This window comes from Nelumbo nucifera, chromosome 8 (genome assembly GCF_055504915.1).
Source record: "Nelumbo nucifera cultivar China Antique chromosome 8, China Antique-T2T, whole genome shotgun sequence".
NCBI lineage: Eukaryota > Viridiplantae > Streptophyta > Magnoliopsida > Proteales > Nelumbonaceae > Nelumbo > Nelumbo nucifera.
The window spans coordinates 2,606,106-2,629,940 of NC_142656.1; the positions used below are offsets into that span (position 1 = coordinate 2,606,106).

Below are 23,835 nucleotides of genomic sequence, written 5' to 3' on the forward strand. Positions count from 1 at the left end.
CGTGGCAGTTGGGAAGAAACCAGATACTACCCGATTGGTGGGGGGCAAGCGCAGGCTGTTTCCATCCAGAATCGGATTCAGATTCTGTCCATAAAAGTCCAATCTGGGTAAGGATTTATGGCCTCCCCCTAATCCTCTGGTGCCCGAGCGTGATTAAAGCTATCAGAGATAGGTGTGGAGGATTCCTAGAAACAAACGACTCACCATTGGAGCTAGCTACCTGTGAGTGGATCAGGATGAAGGTGCAATGAGGTGAAAATCTACCGGAGAAAGTAGAAGTTGCAGTGGGCGAGGTTCTCTTCAGGATCAGAATTTGGCCTGAGATCCTCCCGACTACTAGATGGAACCTATTGAAATCGGGGAGAGAAACAAAGGATTCCAAAACCATTATTCTTGAAGATGTGGAGGAGAGTCAGTCTTCAAAAGAAGATGTGAGAGAAGCAATGATCAGCTTCCCTATGCCAAAACGAGGAAGGTCACAAAAGTCTTAGTCGCTGGTGAAGGGGAGGAGGAAGAAGAAGAAGTGGGGAAAACAAACCGTCAGATCTGTACGCAGATGGGCGGTCGAGATGAAGGATCAGGAACACCAAAAGAGGGGGAGATTCAAATTTTAAACATATCTCAAGAAAGGGGGCTTATGGCAGTGGACCAATTGAAAAGTCTAATTAAGGAGTGTGTTGAAGAGATACAAAGGAGGAATGGAGTGGGGGACAAGCTAGCAATTACAGAGGAAAGGAGACAGGTGTCAAAAGGGGAAATCCAGGCCTACCCGAACCCAGAGGAGCAGACCCAGACCCGCGATCCACATCGAAACCATCTAGTTACCCACCCGACGCGTAAAAAAGTAACCACCCAAGCTGTGAAGGCTCTAAGTGAGCCCAGATTTGCTCAGCGAGAACAGGACAAGAGAGACCAGGTTCTTTTAGGGCCCCAATGGCTCAGCTAGCCCCAAAGAAGATCTAGGAACTTTTCTTCTCTAGTTGATCGAAGGCCCTTTCCTCTTTCCCTCAGGTTGGAGAACATAGAAGGAAGCGGATTTGCTTCCTCTTTCCCTCAGGTTGCAAAGATTTATCTGCCCAATGATGACTTCAAACCAGCTATCTTTAGTCAGGGTGGAAGAGGAACCTGTGGAGGTGCAGCCGATAGCCATGATTGAGTCAACGAACCAAAAGGAGAACCAGTCTGTCGCTCAAGAGAGAGAGAAATTGATGACTAAGCTAGGTAACAGCCATAAAGAAAACAATCGGGTTATTGGAAATACACCACACAACATCAACAAAGGAAAAGTTGTAACTTCGACGACACAGGTAAGATAAGAGCTCTAAACTCTCTTCCTCCTCTTCTTGGCTTTAGGAAATTTTCTAGCAGTTTCATTGGAGGGTCTGGAAGATGAAACAACTAAATTTTTCAAGGGGATTGAGCACAAGATTCTCATGGAAAGGGGAAAATTAGCAGCAAAAAAGGGGGTACTACTTCCAAAAAAAATAGGGAAATGAAGAGATTAAATTGGGGACTGAATGATAGGGTGGGGAGCTACAAAGGGGGGGCAAGAGGAAGTAAGAAATAGAAAGGAGGTGGATATTCTTTTTTCTTCTTTCTGGTTATTTGTTGATGGATCTAAAAATGGTATCTTGAAACGTTAGAGGACTGGGGTCGGGTAGAAGGAGGTTGGTAGTGTGTGATGTTGTAAAAAAAGCCAAAACTCAAATTCTTTTGCTCCAAGAGACTAAGCTGGAATAGATGGATGTAGCAATAGTTCAAAGTATTTGAGGGGAAGGTCAGGAGAGGTGGAGGTCCAAGTCGGAAAGCGGCAGTGCTAGAGGCTTGGACATCCTTTGGACCCAATCAGTGTGTAAAGTGATTTCACACAGGTTACGTTCTTTTTCTATTTCTCTTCTGCTGGAACTTGCTAACGGAAGCTTATGACAAGTGACAAATGTGTACGGTCCTACAGAAACAAGCCTTAGAAACCTGTTTTTGGAAGAATTAGCAGAGCTGAGAGGCTCTTTAACCTGACCTTGGGTAATTGGAGGGGATTTCAATCAGAATGCTTCGATTGTTGACTCTTACACCTTCTCGGGTAATGAGGTGCATGGGCTCCACATTTCAGAAGAAGTCTTTTTGATTGGGAAGTGGAAGAAGTTATGATATTGTTGGAAATTCTACAAGCTTAAGAGTATTGACTGTAATCAGAAAGACCAGTGGACTTGGAATTGGTCTAAAGAGGGTAGCTTCTCAGTAAAATCAATGGCCAATAAACTTAATAGTAGAGCTGCAGTGAAGGATTTTCCATCTAAGCAGATTTGGAATTCAATTAGTCCCCCAAAAGTGAACTTCCTTGTCTGGACTATGGCCTTAAATAAATGCCTGTCCAGAACCAGCCTAGAAAGAAGAGGCTTGCAGATCCCTGATGACTCTTGTGCTCTTTGTGAATCACACCCAAAGACTACTAATCATCTTTGCATTCACTGCCCAATTGTTGAGCTCTCAGTCGATTTAGTGTTTGTGATGGGGGGGTTGTCTCCAATCCAGCCTTGTCTTTGGCAGGTTTCTGTTTGTATCTCTAAGTTTTCTAATAAAATTACCTTACCTTTTCCAAAAAACAGAGTGAGTTCAAGAAGAATGATGATAAGGACAAGTTGTGTTGTACCCACAACAGACACTCTAGGCATACATGTGAGACTTGCTGGGATCTTGTTGGGAAGCCAAAGTGGGTAGAAAAAAACCAAGAGTAGGGCAAGATGTAGGGCCAAAAAAAGTATAGTACAGCTAATGCGACAACCCAAGATAATCAACTTGGTGGTGTGTCCACTAGCACTACTCAAAAGTGTCACACTTGTTCTGAACCCAAGGAGGATATCATTAATTCCATTCGTGATCATCTAGAATCTTAAAGTAGGGTTTACATCAGATGAACAACACAACTACTAGTACTCCCTTTACTTCATTTGTGTCTAGATCAGGTAATGTTGCCTCTGACTTTCATGTCTCCACTGCCACTGATTCCCCCTGGATCATTGACTCAAGGACATCCAACCACGGCAAGCCCAATCTTTTCCAGTCTTACAGCCTTCTGCCCGGAAGAGATGAAGTGAGGCTTGCAAATGGATCCTTCTCCTCCATTGTAGGCCCAGGATCAATATTTGTTCCCCATGGCCTCAACCTTAGTAATGTATTGCATGTACCTAAACTTCCTATCAATTTACTTTCCATTAGTAATATCACAAACTCCTTAAACTAGTGCAACCTTTTTTCCGTGGTTCATGTGTAGGACCTAACTTCTGGGGGGCAATTGGTAGAGGAAGCTTAGTAGATGGTCTTTACACTCTTGACAACAAGGCAGATTTCTCAATGTTGACTTCGGAGTCACATAGTCAATTGAGCCAATCAAATAAGAGCCAACTATTTTTATGGCATAATCATTTGGATCCTATGTCCTTTGAAATATTGAAGTCTTTGTTTCCCTTTTAATCTAAGTCATGTTCGGTGTCAGACTTCTAGTGCCAAACATGTCAGTTGAGTAAGCAATGTAGAACAATTTTTCATTCAAATAATAAAAGATCAAATCTCCCTTTTCATATTGTGTATTCAGGTGTTTGGGAACCTACCACTATAACATCAGCGGCAGTTATAAGTACTGTTGGTTCGGTTGTCTTAATTTGTATGTTTATACTTGTTGGGCCTTAAGTCATTAGTTATTGGGCCTTAGTTACTGGGGCAAATCTTATTTAGTGTTTATTTTGACTAGGTGTCCCATCACTAATCAGGGGCATTCTGGTCTATTTATGTAACATTATGTAATGTTCTTATATATAATAGATTAGGGCTGGCTGAGAACTATTCTGCCGCCCATCTCATATCTTCTTCTTCTTCTTCTTCTCCTCTCATTCGATAGCTCTATTTCAGCAAACATGATATCAAAGCGCTAATCTTTCGACTGGTTACAGCAGTCGCCTCTTCTTCTACTCGCAGTTAACTCTCTCACTTCTTTTTTTTTGGTTGCTGCAAAGAAACCATACGGTTGGTCGTAGAACACAGCTGGACCTACATCTAAGGTTTCCCTTGGTTGTAGGGCCCAAGGGGAGTTAGACCCCGAGGCTGATGCCCTAATAGACGCAGTACAACAGACTGTAGCCAATCGGCTAAGATAGATCTGTGTAGAACAGATCTAGGCGGAAGGACTAATCTCAGCAGTCCTAGAACTGTTCGTGGGTGAGGTTATAACCTGTGATAGCAGTGCTTAGCACACACAGTAGAAGCCAACACAGCAAGTTGCAGGCTGCGGCAGCAGTAATTAGGGCACAGTGTGCAGTGCAATACTCGGTGTTTCAGCTCTGTGTCGGGTTCTCAGGACTGAGTTTACAGTGCAGCAAGTTCCGTAAGTGTGAAACAGTTCACCATATATTGTGTTTACAGTCTTGACATTTACGAGTAAGAGAAGATGTCTTCCATATCCAGGGAAGTGTCTTCTAGAGATGTTAGGGCTTGTGGGAGATCTCCTAATTTGGAGAATCCAAATCTGCACAGCCTACAGATCACAAGTGTGTTGTTGGATGAGTACAACTTCAGAGAACGGTCTGTCTCAACCATGCTTTTCATCACATCCCGAGAACTCACTGGTTACTTGGACGGGCAGAAGAAGGAACCCGAAGTGGGGAGTGCTGAATATGCAACTTGGCGCAAGGAGAATGCTACAGTTATGTCCTGGCTACTTGCCTCAATGACTCCAAGAGTAGCTAGGACTGTTCAACATTTCTCCACGGCTGCCAAGATATGGGAAAAAGTTTCTAAAACCTATGGGCAGAAAAAGAATAATGCCAGAATTTACAGACTGAATCAAGACATTGCTGCCTTGAGGCAAGGAGATATGAGTGTTGCAACATATTTTGCCACACTAGAAGGACTATGGGAAGAGTTAGTGTTGGAAAGTAGAAGATTGACTCTGATTGATTCTCCATAATTTTAGGTCCATCAGTTTAGGAAACTTAATTTCCTAGAATCATGGGATATTAATTGGAGAATCCCACTGATATAGAAATTAGTTTTTTAGGAAAAGTTAGTTTCCTATTTTATCACCCTGCAAATTAGCTTTGTAATTCTATATAAAGTTGTGTATATCCTCCTTCCAAGACAATACAATCAATTCATTTTTTCTCTCAAATTTTCACATGGTATCAGAGCCAGGTTACGACCTAATCCACACATAGCATCTCTTTGGTCATCTCTACTGCTGGTTCAAGAACTCTCAAACAGTATTTGGGAGGTTCTTGAGTGTCCTTGATTCTTCTTCAAGATCGACTATAGATCTGAACTCTACATTTTTGCTTCTTCTGGACTGTTGCGCCATCGGATTCATCCTTTTTTCTTGGATCTCTTTGTAGAGACATCATCTCAGTCTGAAATCTTAGATCTGGTGTTGCCCAGAGCAGATTTACTGAATCCCTTTGGTTTATTTGGATCAGTGTTGATTTTGAGTGGTTTCGATCCACTCTTCAGTTTGGTGGAGCATTACAGTTACTTTTTTTTACATTGGCTGAAAGATTCTTTAGGCCTTCATCGCCAACCCTTACTAAGTTTTTCAGACCTTCATTGTCTGTTTTTCTCTCTTTCTTGAAGCCCACCCAATATGTCAAAAGCCACCGTATCAAATACCACTGCACAATCGGAAGACGTTTCCTCACATCAAGCATCTGGCGACCTGCAAAACATTCAGGCAGCATATAGGTTGAACGGGAAAAATTATTTGAAGTGGTCTCAGTTTGTTCGAACATATTTAAAGGGAAAAGGAAAGCTTAGCCATCTCTTAGGGACGGGACCGAAGGAAGGAGATCCAAGATTTGATGCATGAGACGAAGCCGACTCCATGATCATGTCATGGTTATGGAATTCAATGAACCCTGAAATCAGCGACACGTGTATGTTTTTATCCACGGCTAAAGGGATCTGGGATGTCGTCCGACAAACATATTCAAAAGCACGTGATGCAGCACAAGTGTACGAAATCAAAGTCAAGACTGGAGCAACTAAACAAGACAGCAAAACAGTTACCGAGTATGCAAATTTACTGCAGAACCTGTGGCAAGAACTCGATCATTATCGGTGCATTGAGACTAAATGTGCAGCAGATGCAGCAATCCTAAAGAGTTTTATCGAAAAAGATCGCGTTTATGACTTTCTTGCAGGACTCAACGCAGAATTTGATCAAGTTAGGGTCCAGATTCTCGGCAAAGAAGAGGTATCGTCTCTAAATGAGACTATTTCTCTGATTCGTGCTAAAGAAAGCCGTAGGGGGGTTATGCTTGAACCCCAAGTACTAAAAGGTTCAACCATGACTACAAGGATGGAACAACCGAAAATACTGGAAGGAATGAAGACAGATTTGTACTCTACACGGGACAACAAGGAATCTCTTTGGTGTACCTATTGCAAGAAACCAAGGCACACCAAAGAGAAGTGTTGGAAGCTGAATGGTAAACCATCAAATAGGGAATGGGGCTACCGAGGAGGACAACAGAAGAAGTCGAAGTCAAGCTAACTTCACCACAAATCAGCCGAGCCAAGAAAAGCCTCCAGACAAGACCGAGTTCAATGAGGAGATTGAAAAGTTAAGGGGGCTTCTGGGATCGTTGGAGAAACCTAGTGGTACAGGCTCTCTTGCAATCTCAGGTAAGTTTTCTATTCCTCACGGGCTAAATGTCTCAGATGAACCTATTAGGGATTTATGGGTTATTGACTCAGGAGCCACAGATCACATGACTCACTCCTCACTACATTTTAGCACTTACACCCCTGCCCAAGCAATCGAAAAATAGCCATTGCAGACGGTTCCCTTACTACCGTAGCTGGCCTTGGGGATATCCATATTAATCCATCACTTACACTAAAAAGTGTCCTTCATGTTCCAAAATTGTCCACTAACCTGATATCCATCCAAAAACTCACCCATGACATGAACTGTAATGTGCTTTTCTATCCTTCTTACTGTATATTTCAGGACCAGGATTCAGGGAAGAGGATTGGACTTGCTAAGGAGAAGAATGGACTCTACTATCTTGAAGAATCATGCAAATCAAATATTGTCCAGGATAAGTTATCTCTGTCATTCCTTTCATCATCCAACAAAGACACCATTTGGCTTCATCACTTTAGACTAGAACATCCATCTTTTGGAATTCTGAAAACTATGTTTCCCTCCTTGTTTAAAAGATTGAGTGTTGAATATTTTCATTGTGATGTGTGTGAATTTGCAAAACACAAGCGTGTGCCCTTTCCAATCAGTAACAATAGAAGTTCAGTCCCATTCTTTTTGATCCATAGTGATATATGGGGACCCTCCACAGTTCCAAATGTGTCTGGCTCACGATGGTTCGTCTCTTTTATTGATGATTGCACTAGGGTCTCTTGGATCATTCTTCTTAAATCTAAATCAGATGTAAGTAGTGTACTCCCAAATTTCCATAACATGATCCAAAATCAGTTTGGGGTCAAAATCAAAAGATTTAGATCGGATAATGCACGGAATTATTTCAACCAAACTTTATCCCCATATTTTCAAAAAGAAGGGATTATCCATGAATCCTCTTGCATTAATACTCCACAACAAAACGGAGTAGCAGAAAGGAAGAATAGTCATCTACTAGCTGTAACCCGAGCCTTACTTTTCCACCAGCATGTTCCAAAAACCTATTGGGAGGAAGTTGTGCTTACAGCCGCATACATTATAAATCGATTACCTTCGAGGGTGTTGGGATTTAAAACACCAATGGAAACACTTTCTCAATTTTATCCCGATCTACGTACAACAAATAATTTCACCCCAAGAATCTTTGGATGCACTGCTTTTGTCCACGTTCATACCCATAATAGAGGTAAGTTAGATCCAAGAGCCATCAAGTGTATTTTTGTGGGTTATTCGTCCACCCAAAAGGGTTATAAGTGTTACCACCCACCTACTAAAAAATTCTTTGTCTCTATCGATGTCACTTTTGAAGAAAAAACACCATATTTCACTCAACCTTATCTTCAGGGGGAGTCTTTGTCATTCATTGAAGATAAGGACAGAGAATTGCTCCCGCTTGGTCTACCTACAATTTCTCAACACCCAAACTCAGCATCTATACCAGTTCAATCCGTATCTGCACCTATCGAACCACTTCAAACCAAACCAACTTCTTCACCCATTCATACCAGACCCATGACAGAGAATGATGAATTTTGTGACTCTATGAGATTGCAGGTATATTCAAGAAGAAGAAACCAGGATCCTAATCTTCTGCAGGTTCAAGATTCAACTCCTAATCCTGAGAATGAGGTAAATACAGTTCCAAAAATTTCTTTTGAATTAGCATCTGACCAAGATCTTCCTATTGCTCTTACGAAAGGCACAAGAGAATGCACTAAACATCCCTTATATCCCTTAGCAAATTTTGTGTCCTTTAAAAAATTCTCACCATCACATAGGAGTTTCCTAGTTAGTCTAAACACTATTCATATTCCTAATACTTTATCTGAGACATTATCTGATGAGAAATGGAAAGATGTTATGAGAGAAGAGATGCAGGCTCTAGATAAGAATCAAACATGGGAAATTGTTGACCTACCACCAGGAAAGAAACCCGTGGGCTGCAAGTGGGTTTAAACAGTAAAGTACAAGTCAGACGGCTCTCTAGAAAGATACAAGGCAAAACTCGTGGCAAAAGGATATACACAAACCTATGGTGTTGACTATCATGAGACATTCGCTCCAGTGGCTAAGATGAATACGGTAAGAATTTTGTTGTCACTAGCAGCTAACTTCGACTGGTACTTGGAGCAATTTGATGTAAAGAATGTTTTTCTTCACGGTAATTTAGAGGAGGAGATATACATGGATATTCCTCCGGGCTTCAAAGGAAATCTAAAAGGAAATAAAGTTTGCAGGTTGAAGAAAGCACTATATGGTATCAAGCAATCACCTAGGGCGTGGTTTGGATGATTTACTAAAGTTATGCTTGCCATCGGATACAAACAAAGTCAGGGAGATCATACACTCTTTATAAAGCATTCGGATGCAGGGGGAGTCACGGCTCTTCTGGTATATGTCGATGACATAATTGTGACAGGAAATGATGAAAAGGAAAAGGAAGCCTTGAGAAGATGCCTAGTCAAAGAATTCAAAATAAAAGAACTTGGGAGATTGAAGTATTTTCTAGGGATTGAAGTAGCTCATTCCAGAGAAGGCATCTTTATCTCACAACAGAAATATGTAACAGATCTTTTAAGAGAGACAGGAAAGTTAGCATGCAAACCATCCTCCACACCGATTGAGCCAAATCACAAATTGGGATAAGCAAATGAAGATCCAGCCGTGAATAGGGAAATGTACCAAAGATTAGTAGGAAAACTTATATATCTTGCCCATACAAGGCCAGACATAGCATATGCCGTGAGCGTGGCTAGCCAGTTTATGCACAACCCGAAAGAGGTTCACCTACAGGCGGTCTATAGGATACTACATTACCTAAAGGCTAATCCTGGCAAAGGAATCTTGTTTAAAAGAAATACTGGATTAACCCTAGAGGCATACACCGATGCAGATTATGCAAGCTCTCCCATGGATAGGCGGTCCACTACAGGTTACTGTACGTTCCTTGAAGGAAATCTTGTGACATGGAGGAGTAAGAAGCAGAATGTGGTAGCTAGATCAAGTGCGGAGGCAGAATTCAGGGCAATGGCTCAGGGAGTATGTGAATTACTATGGCTCAAGATAATTTTGGAAGACCTAAAGATCAGATAGGAAGGTCCAATGAGATTATTCTGTGACAACAAGTCAGCTATTAACATTGCTCACAATCCCGTCCAACATGACAGGACAAAGCACATTGAGATAGATAGGCACTTCATAAAGGAAAAGTTGGATAGCGGATTAAATTGCACTCCATATGTCTCAACGAATGGTCAACTGGCAGATGTGCTGACAAAAGGGCTTTGCAGTGTTGCATTCCAAGGACTTATCTCCAAGCTGGGAATGAAAGATGCATATTCACCAGCTTGAGAGGGAGTGTTGGAAAGTAGAAGATTGACTCTTTGATTGATTCTCCACAATTTTAGGTCCATCAATTTAGGAAACTTAATTTCCTAGAATCATGGGATATTAATTGGAGAATCCCACTGATATAGAAATTAGTTTTTTAGGAAAAGTTAGTTTCCTATTTTATCACCCTGTAAATTAGCTCTGTAATTCTATATAAAGTTGTGTATATGCTCCCTCCAAGACAATACAATCAATTCATTTTTTCTCTCAAATTTTCACAGTTAGATCACCACCTTATTATTGATTGGGAGAATATCAGAGACAAGGAAAAGCATGACAAACAAGTTGAAGAGGGTAGAGCATTTAAGTTTCTAGCTGGCCTAGATCCTATATATGAGAGCATAAAGTCCCAAATTCTGGGAATGGATGAAATGCCAGACTTACATCATGTTTACTACCTTGTGAGGAATGAAGAGGTGAGAAGAAAAGAGATGCAGGTTGATAACTAAACTAGCTGAACAGTCTGTGGAACATTCGGCCCTAATCTCTACAAATCAAAGGGGAAACAGGCACTCTGACAAGAGACATCTGAAATGCACCCACTGCGGAGGGGAAAGGCATGTGAAAGAGACCTGTTGGGTTCTCCATCCGCATCTGAAGCCAGCTGCATTAAGGAAAGATAAGAAGCATCAGAAGGGTCAATCTGCAAGTGTGAATCTAGCTACGGGTCAAAGTGATGATGGTTCAAAACACTCATCCACAATTACTTCCTCTTCCATGGGACAGACTACTAATTCCCCTGGAACCGGGTCCTTGGGTTTTACTGCCGATGAGGTAGAGATACTTAGTCGGGCCCTAGCTCGTCTAAGGACCAATTCTCTTCCATCCTCCTCCCTTGCCAGATCAGGTATTGTCTCTGCTTTTAGTGCATCTAGTACTATTGATCCTGCCTCTTGGATTATTGATTCTGGTGCAACTGACCACATGACACACGTCTTCTCTATTTTCTTCCTATCATTTAATGTCTGGCCAAGATAAAATGAGGGTTGCTGATGGTTCTCTCTCTACCATATATGGGAAAGGAGTGGTTGACCTAAGCAAGGACCTCTCACTCAAATCTGTCTTCAATGTTCCCAATCTTTCTTCAAATCTCTTATCTGTTTCACAGCTTACCAAAAATTTGAATTGTAGCATAACCTTTTTTCCTACTCATTGTGTCTTTCAAGACAGATTGACGAAGAGAACGATTGGGAGTGGTCACGAGTGTGGAGGTCTCTAATACCTTGATGCAGACATCAGTTCGGCCTTACAAACATCTGCTACTAGTAGTCAGTCCAATGTGGAGTCAATAGCTAGGTTACATCTGTGGCATGCTAGGCAAGGTCATTTATCGTTTTCATCATTGGAAGTGTTGTTTCCAGAATTATTCAAAGGTGTTTCAAGTCAAGAGTTAGTTTGTGAAGTCTGTCAACTATCAAAGCAATGTAGAACTGTTTATTCAACTTCGAGTAATGACATTCAAGCTCCCTTTGACTTAGTCCACTCTGATGTTTGGGGCCCCTCTCCCATTAATTCTATTGATGGCTTTCGATACTTTATCAGTTTTATTGATCACTATTCTCGATGCACATGGATCTACTTATTAAAAGCACGAACCATGACATTTTGCAAAATGATTGAAACACAATTTGGCTCGAAGATCAAACAATTCAGGTCAGATAATGCTGTAGAATACTTTGAAAGGTCCTTGAATCTATTTATGGAGGATGCTGAAATGATTCATCAGTCATCTTGTGCTAGTACCCCCCAACAGAATGGGGTTGCTGAACGCAAGAATAGGCACCTATTGGAGACTGCTCGAGCCTTACTATTTCAGCACAAAGTTCCAAAAAACTATTGGTCTCAAGCAATCCTTACTGAATCATATCTGATAAATCGAATGCCATCCAAGGTATTGGGGATGAAAACTCCTTTCTCTGTTCTTTGCCCTCATCTTCTTGACTTTTCTCTTTCACTGAGAGTCTTTGGTTGTGTATGCTTTATACATGTCAAGTATCCGAAGAAGACCAAATTGGATCCTAGGGCTACAAAGGGAATCTTTTTGGAGTACTCCCCTACTCAGAAGGGATACAAGTGTTATGATCCAGTCACCAAGAAAAAATATGTCACAAAGGATGTGGTATTTTTTGAGTCTCAATCCTATTTTCATTCTTCCCAGAATCCTCTTCAGGGGGAGACTAGTGGGATGGAAGAGGATTCTTCTGTTCCCCCATTCTTTGTGCCTCTCTCTACCTCAGGCCTTCCATCCTCTCCTCCTAATCCACCTAGTTGTGGTATCCCGGGTGAATCTAGTGAGGCTCCCATTGTACCAACTACTACTAGTGATGTTGCAAATATTACTGAAGACTTCAACAGGCTGCAAAGAGATATCAGAATCACCTACAACAGAAGGAAGAAGGGCCCTCTAACTCATGACAGCAACCAATTGGACTCGGATCAAACTGTTTCAGAAACTCAAGGTAATCCTATCAGTTCCTCTGACTTGGATCTTCCTATTGCCCTTCGTAAGTCTACTCGTTCTTGTACTATCAGACACCCCATTGCTGATTTTGTGTCTTACTCACATTTGTCTCCTCGTTATTGTTCTTTTGTGTCTGCTCTCTCCTCTGTGCATGTTCCTACCAGGTATTCTGAGGCAGTATCTGACCCAAAATGGAAAGAGGCTATGGACGAAGAAATAAAGGCCTTAATGAAAGCAGGGACATGGGAATTAATGGATCTACCAAAAGGGAAAGGCACTGTTGGATGCAAGTGGGTGTTCACTGTGAAGCATAAGAAGGACGGGTCCATTGAAAGGTACAAGGCTAGACTGGTAGCAAAAGGGTTTACTCAACAAGAAGGGATTGACTACAAAGAAACCTTTGCTCCGGTGGCAAAACTCAACACAATCCGAGTTCTATTATCATTAGCTGCAAATTTCTAATGGGAGCTACATCAATTGGACGTGAAGAATGCTTTCTTGAATGGCGACCTGCATGAAGAGGTATTCATGGATCCTCCACCAAGTTATGGGTTTGGCAAGAAGGTATGTAGACTGAGAAAAGCCCTATACGGCCTTAAGCAGTCCCCTCGAGCTTGGTTTGAGAAGCTATGTGGGGCCATGAAGAAAGGGGGTTACACTCAAAGTGGGGCAGATCATACTCTATTCATAAGGAAGAGAAATGGCAAACTTACAGCACTTATTGTCTATGTGGATGATATGGTAATTACAGGGGATGATCAGGAAGAGATTAAAAGACTAAAGGAGGTCTTGGCTACTGAAATTGAGATCAAAGACCTGGGCCAACTGAGATACTTTCTTGGGATTGAAGTTGCAAGATCCAAAGAGGGCATCTATATATGTCAGCGGAAATACATCCTTGATCTTCTTCAAGAGACAGGCATGATGGGGTGTAGGCCAACAGATACTCCAATAGAACAGAAACATGGTCTATAGGAGTCAGTAGGAGAGGACTACCTTGATAAGGAAAGATACCAAAAGCTAGTGGGGAAGTTGATTTACCTGTCCCTCACTCGCCCTGACATTGCTTATGTTGTACATGTTGTTAGTCAGTTCATGCACACTCCTAAAATCCCTCACATGAAAGCTGCGGAAAGGATCCTCAGATATTTGAAGTCTTGCCCGGGGAAAGGGATTCTGTTCAGGAAAAACGGTAAAATTGAAGTTGAAGGATATACTGATGCAGATTGGGCTGGCTCTGTTGGGGACAGGAAGTCTACTTCTGGGTACTGCACCTTTGTTGGAGGAAATTTAGTTACATGGAGGAGTAAAAAATAAAATGTGGTTGCTAGATCTAGTGCAGAGGCCGAATATCGAGCTATGGCGCATGGTGTTGCTAAACTTTTATGGCTTAAGATCCTGCTTGGTGAACTTGGAATAAAGATTGAGTGTCCTGTAAGGTGTGACAACAAGGCTGCCATCAACATTGCAAATAACCCAGTGCAACATGATAAAACGAAACATATTGAGATAGACCGTCACTTTGTCAGAGAAAGAATTGTCTCAGAAGAACTCTGCATCCCTTATACTCCCTCCGAGATGCAGATTGCAGATGTTCTGACTAAAGGGCTAGCTACAATGAAATTCGTGGACTTACTTGGCAAGCTAAACATGATTGACATCCATGCTTAGCTTGAGGGGGAGTGTTGGTTCGGCTGTCTTAATTTGTATGTTTATCCTTGTTGGGTCTTAAGTCATTAGTTATTGAGCCTTAGTTATTGGGCCTAATCTTATTTAGTGTTTATTTTGACTAGGTGTCCCATCACTAATCAGGGGCATTCTGGTCTATTTATGTAACATTATGTAATGTTCTTATATATAATAGATTAGGGCTGGCTAAGAACTATTCTACCGCCCATCTCATATCTTCTTCTTCTTCTTCTTCTCCTCTCATTCGACAGCTCTATTTTAGCAAACAAGTACTTTATCAAACTAATTGTGTATACAGGTGCTTTGTGAAAACAAAGCAACCATAAACTTTTTTTTGATAAAAAAGAAAAGCAACGACAGCCTAAAGAGGAGAGGAGACAACACCTCCATCCAAACTAAGAAGAGGCTAGGCACCCAAAGCCCAATAAAAAAATCCCCTGAACATCTTACCACCCCAACCAACCCAGATTAGAATACAAAAAGAAGCAAAAACCCAAATCTGGAATCATTCTCTTGAGAGAACTGAACTGAACCCAAGCACCATCTCAAAGCTGCCAAAGGAACTCCAGACCTCTCTCTTCACCTATGACATTTCCAACATTCCCCTCACTTCATCAACAAGATCTAAAGCCTCCACTTCATCTTCCTCCCAATTCTCACCCCCTTCCCCAATTACTTTCCTCTTGTTATTTTCCTGCCTTCCATTTCTCGCAGTCTTCCCCCCTGAATCAGCAATCTTCTCATTCACAACCTTCTTCTCGACATCATTCACTTCCTCCAAATTCCTTCCAGAGGGCTCTATCCTATTCATATCTTCCTTCTCCCCTAACAATGCTTTGTCAATTTGAAAATTTGAAATTCTGCCCTAAGCCTTCTTGTCTCATTTAGCCTTTAAACCATTTGCATTTCCTCTGTCCTTCAAACAATTCAAAACTCTAGGTTTAGTTCCTTTCCTCCTGTAGATTCTCTTGAATCTACAACAAAAACTGTCCCTGACCAATCCTTCCTTGAGACGATAAGAAACCTTAGTTACATGAACAAGTTGACCATTGTTGGATCCTCTTAATCTTCTCAACTCCCCTACATTGGGATTCTCGGAATTAGACAGCTTCAAAATGCCTTCGCTTCTTATCCTTCCTAAGTCCACCCCCAACTTTCCTACGAAGACCGAAGTTTTCGAATCTGCCACTTTAGACTCCTAAGAAATCACGTCCCATGACTCACTAACCACGTCTAGGTTCAGAACCCTGCTGCTAGAACCAAAGGAGATAGTCTTATTCTCCGATAAGATGAAACACATATCCTCTCTAGTATTTTCTTCCTTACCTGAATTTTCTTCCACTACGATTCTTTTTGGCATTCCGTTGCCAGACTCAACCCATCTGATATTCTGCAAACAGCTTTCTTGACGTGAACAATTAAGTCCTTGACAGTAGCTCTTTCTTGTGAACCACCTCCTTCAATGTCCCATGGTAAAGCTTGGGGAACCATCTTCTCTGAACATGCTTCAACCTTCTGACCATTAGAGTGACTCAAATCTTCCAAGCTCACAAACTTCATAATGACTCACTCCCAAGAATCCTTTTGCCATGGCCGCCAAAGGTTCAAAAATCGTTATGTTTAAAAGGTGTTACCTTTTTGGACCTCAAAACCATGGTTTTATCCTTCCTCGTCATTCTACCTCCCTTGACCTACCAGCCCCAAGAGAATTTCTTTTTTGGTCACCCACGGCTTAGACAAGAGACACTATCAATCTTCGAAGGGGAAGAAAATGGACCAGAATTATCTCCCATTAAACTCAACTCCTTAGGGGTCACGTGCAAAGGAAGCAGGTTGATCACATTAGTTGGCTTTAACTTTTCTCCTTTTGGGCCAACCAACCCATACGACCCAAATTGACAACTTGATGAATAAAACCCACCCCACCATATTCGAAACACCGCCTCTCTATCTTCCTCATAACTGCTTTGGAACAGAGGAGACTCATTTGCAAACTTGCAACGTTCCACGTCAATTCCACTCCCTTGTTCTCGAGCTCCCCCCACTCCCTCTCCTCTTCTTCCACTTGGGAGCTGACTCACCACATCATCACCTTACTCAAGCTCCCTATCACTCCTTCAAAGCGACGCTTTAGTTTCTGACGCAATCCACACGCTGTGCCAATGACCATCCACCCACAACTCCATGGCTCTAGGGATAGCTTTAGGACGCACCCCCGAGATTCTAATTCTTGCACCACGAAGATCCTAAATATCAACATCAACCAGAGACCCTCCAATAGCATTCACGATACTCTCGAACACCCTTACCGCCCAAAGATTGAATGGGAGGCCCAAGAGCTTTAATACTATCATCTCAACTATGAGATTAATACTATTGCAGTTTGGAAACCATCGTTCCACTAAAACCAATCCAACACTAGTTTCAACTATCTGCAGCTCATCTATTTCTTCTTCTACTTCAAAGATTGCCTTTCTACTGTCAAAAGGCGTGACAAACGAAGGGGCAAGGTTGCAGAACTTAGCCTTAAGAACCTCCAGAACGGGCTTCGAGTCAACAACCTCCACTTCTGTTGTTAACACCTTACTTCTTCATCAGTTAGAACCACCCTCAGAGTCGTCATCAATCTAAGCATTGTCGTGGTCTTGAGCTTCTCTTCTTTAAGGTCACACCTTCTCAAATCAATTCTTTTCAACCCTTCCCACTTCGTTTTATCCTTACTCAGTTGAAACTCATGTAGCGCATCTACAACCGAAGCCCATTTGGAAGCCTATTGGAATGCATATCCTCTTTGTTCTTCTGTCTTTCAACTTTTCTGTGAAAACAACAAACCACCCCCTCTCGTTTCTCCTCGTTACTGCTTCGAAAATCTTCCCCACCTTCTTGAGACTGTTTCGCCATTGAGGTATCCTCACTACATAAACAGCAACATCCAAAAAAAAAATTAAACAAACTACCTCATCTTCCAACAAAAGCATCGAGGTCCATTTTTCGTCATTAAACTACAAATAATCCAGCCCTTTGCGAATGACTCTGCTAATCTCAACTTCTTTGCTTCTACTTCTATTTCCTCTGACCACCCCATCACTCTTTATTTTATTTTTCCTTTGCTGGACTACAATATGTTAAGGCCATTGCCAATATCAGAATGATCTTATTCTTATTCCCCCCTTAATGCATATGGAGATGCAATGATCTTCGAGGGTCCTCTTCAAAATCAGAACACCTATAGAAGGATGTAAAAGCAGCCATAAATATTGCAACTAATCCCATTCTCCACATTGGGACAAAACACATTGAGGTAGATAAGCAATTCATAAGAGAGAAGCTTGACAAGGGTGAAATCTGCACTTCCTATGTTAACTCTAAGGAGCAACTAGCTGATGTTCTCACAAAAGGTCTTCCTTATTTGCAGCACAATGAACTTTGTGACAAGTTGGACATGATTAACATATACAACCCAACTCGAGGGGGAGTGTTGTCAGCCTGTTATCAGAGTAACAGTGTTGTGAGGATGTTCTTTTCTTGTGGTTTTATAGTCTTTTAATGGTGTGGACCGTCAGGGCTGGAACTATAATTGTATTTCCTTTTTTTATCACCCTAACAGAAATAAAGCATGGGGCACCACTACCCAAGAATTGGGCACTCCAAAAACACTTTTCTCTAATCCTCTTCTTCTCTTCACTGTACAATCAAATCTTGAATGAAAGAACTCCTCTCCAAAAAAATATGTATACATTGGCTCATAATCCATCCCTTGTTCTCATGGTAATATTCAGTTAGAACTTTTGAAAGGTATTTCAGTACTTTCATTTCATCAAGTATAAATATGTCATCTTTTTACGTGGTTAATTTCATTAATGATAGTTTATAGAAAGTGTACAGAATCAACGTACAAGGCATACACTCATAATTAAAAAGGCAGAAAAGAAATACATCTAACCTAAGGTTGCTCATTATTGTCCATGCACCGAAAAGAGCACCCCTTCCAACACAAAATTCTCTATAAGCCAAGTAAATATTCTCCTGAGCTCAATTCCAGTCTACCTACTTTGTGGCTTGGGCAAGAGAACCTCACAAGGAATTAGTGGATCAAGGTGTTCACAGAATTTCTACTTGTAGCCTAAGGCAATAAAAATCATGCTTCCCTAAAATTTGATGTCTGATTGTCCAAGCTCCATCCATTTCTCCAATTAGCCTGTTCACGATTAATTTTCAGTCTCCTATCATCAAGCTCCAAAATCCAGAAGCAAGGCTAACTGCTAAGTTCAGTCCTTGAAGAACAGCTTCTAAATAGCTCTTATGAAGTTTCCAGCACCAATTTGTCTTGGAAAGCTGGCTCTTTTGTCATAACCACAGTTGACCAACAGACACCAGGACCCACAGCTCCTTTTCTTTTTTGACAGTTGGCCGACAGCTCCTTTACAGGTCAATAAACATTCCAATTATAACAAAATCGATGATGAGTAAGCAACCAGAGCCCAATGCTTCAAAAGTAGGACCTTAATTCAACTACATACAATATTCACCACCACCTCAAACAAATGAATAGATAATCATCTGTTCCCTTTAATAATTTATTGTGCTCCTTAAGTCAACAGCTCCACCTCCTCATCCCTCTCCACTTCATCCCTAACTAGCATTACTATTCCTAATTCCCTATCACTACCCCCAATAAGCCTGATCAGAGCCACCCTATCCACCTCTAAACCCAACCTTTCCCTCCTGTGTCACAAACGCCTCCCCCTATCTCAACTAAAAAGTCCATCATCCCAGCAATGTCCACTGACACTTCTCTAGCTATAACAGAGATCTCAACTAAGGCTGCAAGCAAGGTTGCCCAACTTGAAAAATGTCAATTACATAGGGCTCATGTTAGCTGGTTAGGGTTCGGGCACATTGAAAACCGACCCAAGTTGCACCCCTATGGTACCAGACCCAGGAGAGAATTTACTAGTGTTATCAGCCTCGTTTTTTTTTATCAATAAGATAGTATTTTATTAGAGCGAAATAAGAAAGTTACAACAGGGTGAGAGTTTTTCCCCCAAAACACAGTTTTACAGTTTTTCCCAAAACATTTGATATCCCATAGCCCCATGTTTAGCTAGAGTATCTGCCATCCCATTTGCTGTTCTTCTCACCTATTTGAAAATAACATTCAACTCCCTTGCAATGCTCTCAATCTCCCTAAATGCATGACTATAGATTCAAGTGTTATCAGCCTCATGTTGTTGTTCTTGTCTTCATCATTTTCATCTAGGAGGTTATAGAGTGCTTTCAAATTGATATTCTAATGAAATTTACAGTTACTTATCAAAAAAGCGCTTCTTTGAGATTCATCCAATCCCCTTTCTACAAGAGGAATAAATGGTAAACTGCCCATGTTTTATATGCAACAATCATGAAGAAGATTGGGCTGAATTCAGGGTTCAGGGTTGGGAAGGAAGGGCTAGTTATATCTCATTTGCAATATGCTGATGATACTTTAATTTTCTTGGGGGCATCAGCTGAGCAAACTATGTCACTAAGAAGTATTCTTAAGAGCTTTCAGTTGCTCTCAGGTCTTAAGATTAATTTAAGCAAAAGCATAATGATAGGGGTAGGTGATGCTCAGCAGTTGGTGCTTGAAGAGTGTGCTAAGGCCATGGGTGTTTGATTGGGCAGTTTCCGTTTTCCTATCTTGGACTTCCAATTGGTGCTAGAGCTACTTCAATCTCCACTTGGCAACCTGTTTTGGACAGAATTGATAAGAGGCTTGCGGGGTGGAAAGGGAAGTATTTATCATTTGCAGGAAAATTAACATTGATAAAATGTGCTTTCAAATTTGCCAGTTTACTACTTATCTTTACTAAAAGCTCCAGCTGCTGTGGTGGGGGAGATTGAAAGGTTGGATAGAGAATTTCTGTGGAATGCTAGGGCTGGGAGAAAGAAGGTACATCTGGTCAAGTGGGAGCTGGTGTGTAGATCCAAAAGAGATGGGGGTTTAGGGGTGAAGAGGGTGGGTATCTTCAACAAAGCATTACTGGGGAAGTGGGTTTGGAGGTTTGGAAAGGAAAGGGAGGCTCTTTGGAGAAGAGCGGTGGCTTGCAAGTATGGGGTGATGAATTTTGGGTGGGACTCAAAGGAGGTGAGACATGCATGTTGAGTCTGTGTATGGAAAGGTATTATGAGTTTTAACTCTTTGCTGGTTCCTTTCTATACATGGAAAGTGGGCTGTGGGTCAAGTATAAGGTTTTGGGAAGATGATTGGTCGGGGTGGAGAAATTTGCTGATTTATGATCAAGATTATATGATCTGAGTAAGAAAGAAGTGCCAATTTCAGATTGCCATGAAGTAGTTAAAGGTGCTGTGGTTTGGAAGCCAAATTTTAGAAGACCTCTTCTCGATTGGGAGGTAGAGGAGTGTGTGGAGTTGCTTGCAAAACTTCAGGCATTAGACATCAACCCTTCAGTCACAAATGTTAGATTATGGAAAGAGTTTAAGGATGGGAAGTTCTCTGTCAAGTCCTTGTACTTGGCACTGATCAGAAATCGGGTGGTGGCTGATCCAGTTAAAGGTGTTTGGGGGAAGCCTGTACCACCAAGGGCTGAAGCTTTTGCTTGGTTGATTGTAAGAGGATGCATTCTTACACAGGATAACTTGAAACTCAGAGGGCTGCAGTTTCCAAGAAGATGTGTGTTATGTTGTGCTGCTCAGGAAGATGTGTTTCATATTTTGCTCCATTGTAACTTTTCATACCCAATCTGGTCCTATTTTTTCAAGTTATTCAAGGTGGTCAGAAGTACTTTGGCTGATCCGTCTGAGATTTTCAGCAGCTGGCCAAAAATTCAAGGTGGAATTAAAGTTAAGATCCTATGGACATGTATTCCTTTTGCTGTATGCTGGGAAGTATGGAAGGAAAGAAACAGAAGGAGCTCTGATAGGTGTACTTAGCTGTGTATTATTTCTGCAAGCTTTACTTGTTTTGTGGCTTTTATTGATGTAATTCGGAGGGGGTGACATCTAGTCACCTAGTTATTTTGTAGTGTTTTTACCTTTTAGCAATAAAATTTCTTTTTATTTATCTTCAAAAAAAATGAAGAAGATGACCAGTTTATGTATTATGCGCAAAAGCAGAGTATCTCCAATGATCAGCATATGCTCTGCATGCAACAATCAAGAAAAAGATGTTAGGCATTTACATATCCATCCCAGTATTGCTGAATTTATTTAGTCTTTCATTTTCTGTTTGTTCAGAAAGCCAGACTATAGTTCACTAAGCAAGGAAAACCGATTATTTTCATCCAAAAAAACAGTAGAAATAATGAGCTAAATAAGCAAAAGAAGACCTTTTTTTATCAATAGCAAAAGAAGAACTTTTCCTAACATATAAATCAACCATAGGCACTGCAATCAAGGATAACCATATCAGTTATTCAAGTGTGTTTATAGTCAGACATCAGGACAGCTTTATTTAGCAAAATAAAAAGCAAATGACAGGAAACCTACTAGATTTCTAGAGCAGAGTATAGAAGATCACGAGCAGTAAGCTTTTACAAAAAAAAATATCAAATATACAAATATTTATAAGGAACAGAGCAGAACTAAAATAGACATAATTGCCAGAAATAGTCTTGTGTAGTCAAACTATGGGCATACAAATACATAAAAACGCATTGAAGAAATACCTTCCCGGAGGCACACAACTGATAAAAACAGTGGTAATTCCTTTCAGGATCTGTTATTTGCACTACACGAGAACGTTCCAAAAGGTAGGTTCTAATTGCAGCACCAGATATCCTACCATTTGCATCAAACTGGATCTCAACAAACTTTCCAAAACGGCTGCAAACAAGAAAAAAGAAACCTCAGAACAAACCAAGCATGGTAAATCAAAAAAAGCATATTACTAGAAATAAAAATACTACAGTATTTGGCAGGGCAAATGAGATATCACCTAACAATAGAAAACTACAAACTGAAATAAGACATTTTTTGGTAATAAATAAAAAAGACAATTTATTAAGACAGAAAGGACACAAAGACGTGAAAGGATATCACCCACGGAATACAAAACAACCCCTTCTACCAACCTCATCCCCAATGCACACCTTCAACTCATCGACATAAAACATATTGATAACACCCCTTCAACTGAAATAGAAAAAGAAAAAGATACACAGAAACAAACGCCACAGGAAAGACCTCAACACAATACTAACAAACTCACTTCACTAGACTCTATAGTCCCACCAATCAACAAAACCAGCAGAAACTTCAGGATCAACAAGAAAGAAACTCCATCTAAAATCTTCTAAAATTTTCCTTGAACAAGCTGCTGCTTCAGACTCTAGACTGGGAATAACCTTACTCCTCAAATTCCCTTTGTTTACTTTCTGTCATTTAAAGCAATACCAGGACCTTAAAGCACAAATTACAAAACCAAGAGATAAAAGTATCTGGCAACCAAAACAGTAGCAAGAGAGAGAGAGATGGAGGGGAGAGGACGAATTCAAGAAGCTGCAGTGACCTTGAGTTATCATTCCTAACTGTCTTTGCATTGCCAAATGCTTCCAAAAGTGGATTTGACTGGTAGCAAACAGAAAGAAAACCAATGTAAGTTAATTGCTGATCATATAATAATCCAAAAGATCAAAACAGAATAAGGAGTAAGATGAGAGTATCAACAAATATGAATGCCTCAAAAAATAAAAGGGCTTATTTTTGGTTGAACAAAAAATAAAAGGTCAAGTAACACAACTTTAACCAAGATACCAGTCCAAGATAAAGAGAAAATAACTAAAAACAAATTCTGGCTATAATGGACCACACAAAAGAATGTAATATACATCTTGAATATACATGGATCACAAAGATGCCTTCTATGGGAATCCTTCATAGTTTTCAACGGTTTCCACCACAGGGTTGTAGTTTTTGTTGGGTTCTCTGGTCTGTGTTATATAATTGTCTTACTGGTGTATAAGGTTTCAAGTGTGGCTGTATGCATCTAGGATGCTTAATCCTATCTTTTCTTTAGACTATTTTAGTCTTTTTTTCTTTTTACTAAAATAACTTTTGTCTATTTTAGTCTATTTTAGTCTTTTGGATGAGGGAGACATATAGAGCTCCAAGGGGATTCAATTATCAGATTAGAGACGTGCAGCCTTGAGTACAAGAAGATTGGTTCCAAGATCCACAAATTCAATAGCTTCTAATTGTGCTGATGTTCTAACGTGTAAATCTCATAAGACTTTATTTTGTTGCATCTTTTGTACATGTACAACAAAGCACTTATTTTTTGCTACAGCTGTGTCTGGTACGTTTGATAGTAAGGGGCAAGTAGTCAATTCATAACTTTCATGTTTTTTTCACTTTTTCATACAAGTTAACATGTGTCTTCTTTTGTTGCCAATTATTAAGAAAGAAATATTGAATACGAATCTAGGGCAAATCATACTTCAAGAACTTGTTGCTCAACAGTACGATCATCATCAGCAGCCCGGCCACCAACACATGTCAAATACTGCATGATTAGTTTCGTTGTCTCTGTTTTCCCTGCACCACTTTCTCCACTGACCAGAATTGACTGGCTGCGAGACTCACTCACCATTGCCCTAAATTAAGAAAACAAACA

The 23,835-nt window shown here is 40.7% G+C and overlaps 1 protein-coding gene across 5 annotated transcripts in view; it reads right to left on the minus strand.

Moving 5' to 3' along the window:
• Window positions 1–23,835, minus strand: part of XI-I (myosin) — a 90,778-nt gene that overhangs the window by 62,274 nt on the left and 4,669 nt on the right. For all 5 annotated transcript variants that reach the window (XR_016079347.1, XM_010263581.3, XM_010263582.2 and 2 more), the window contains 3 exons: window positions 23,659–23,815; window positions 22,732–22,790; window positions 21,890–22,046 (listed from right to left, as the gene is read on the minus strand). Coding sequence is in view for 4 of the 5 variants with exons in the window: in XM_010263581.3 (XP_010261883.1) it covers window positions 21,890–22,046; window positions 22,732–22,790; window positions 23,659–23,815 (373 nt within the window). In the remaining variant the exon portion in view is untranslated. The remainder of the gene's footprint in view (window positions 1–21,889; window positions 22,047–22,731; window positions 22,791–23,658; window positions 23,816–23,835) is intronic.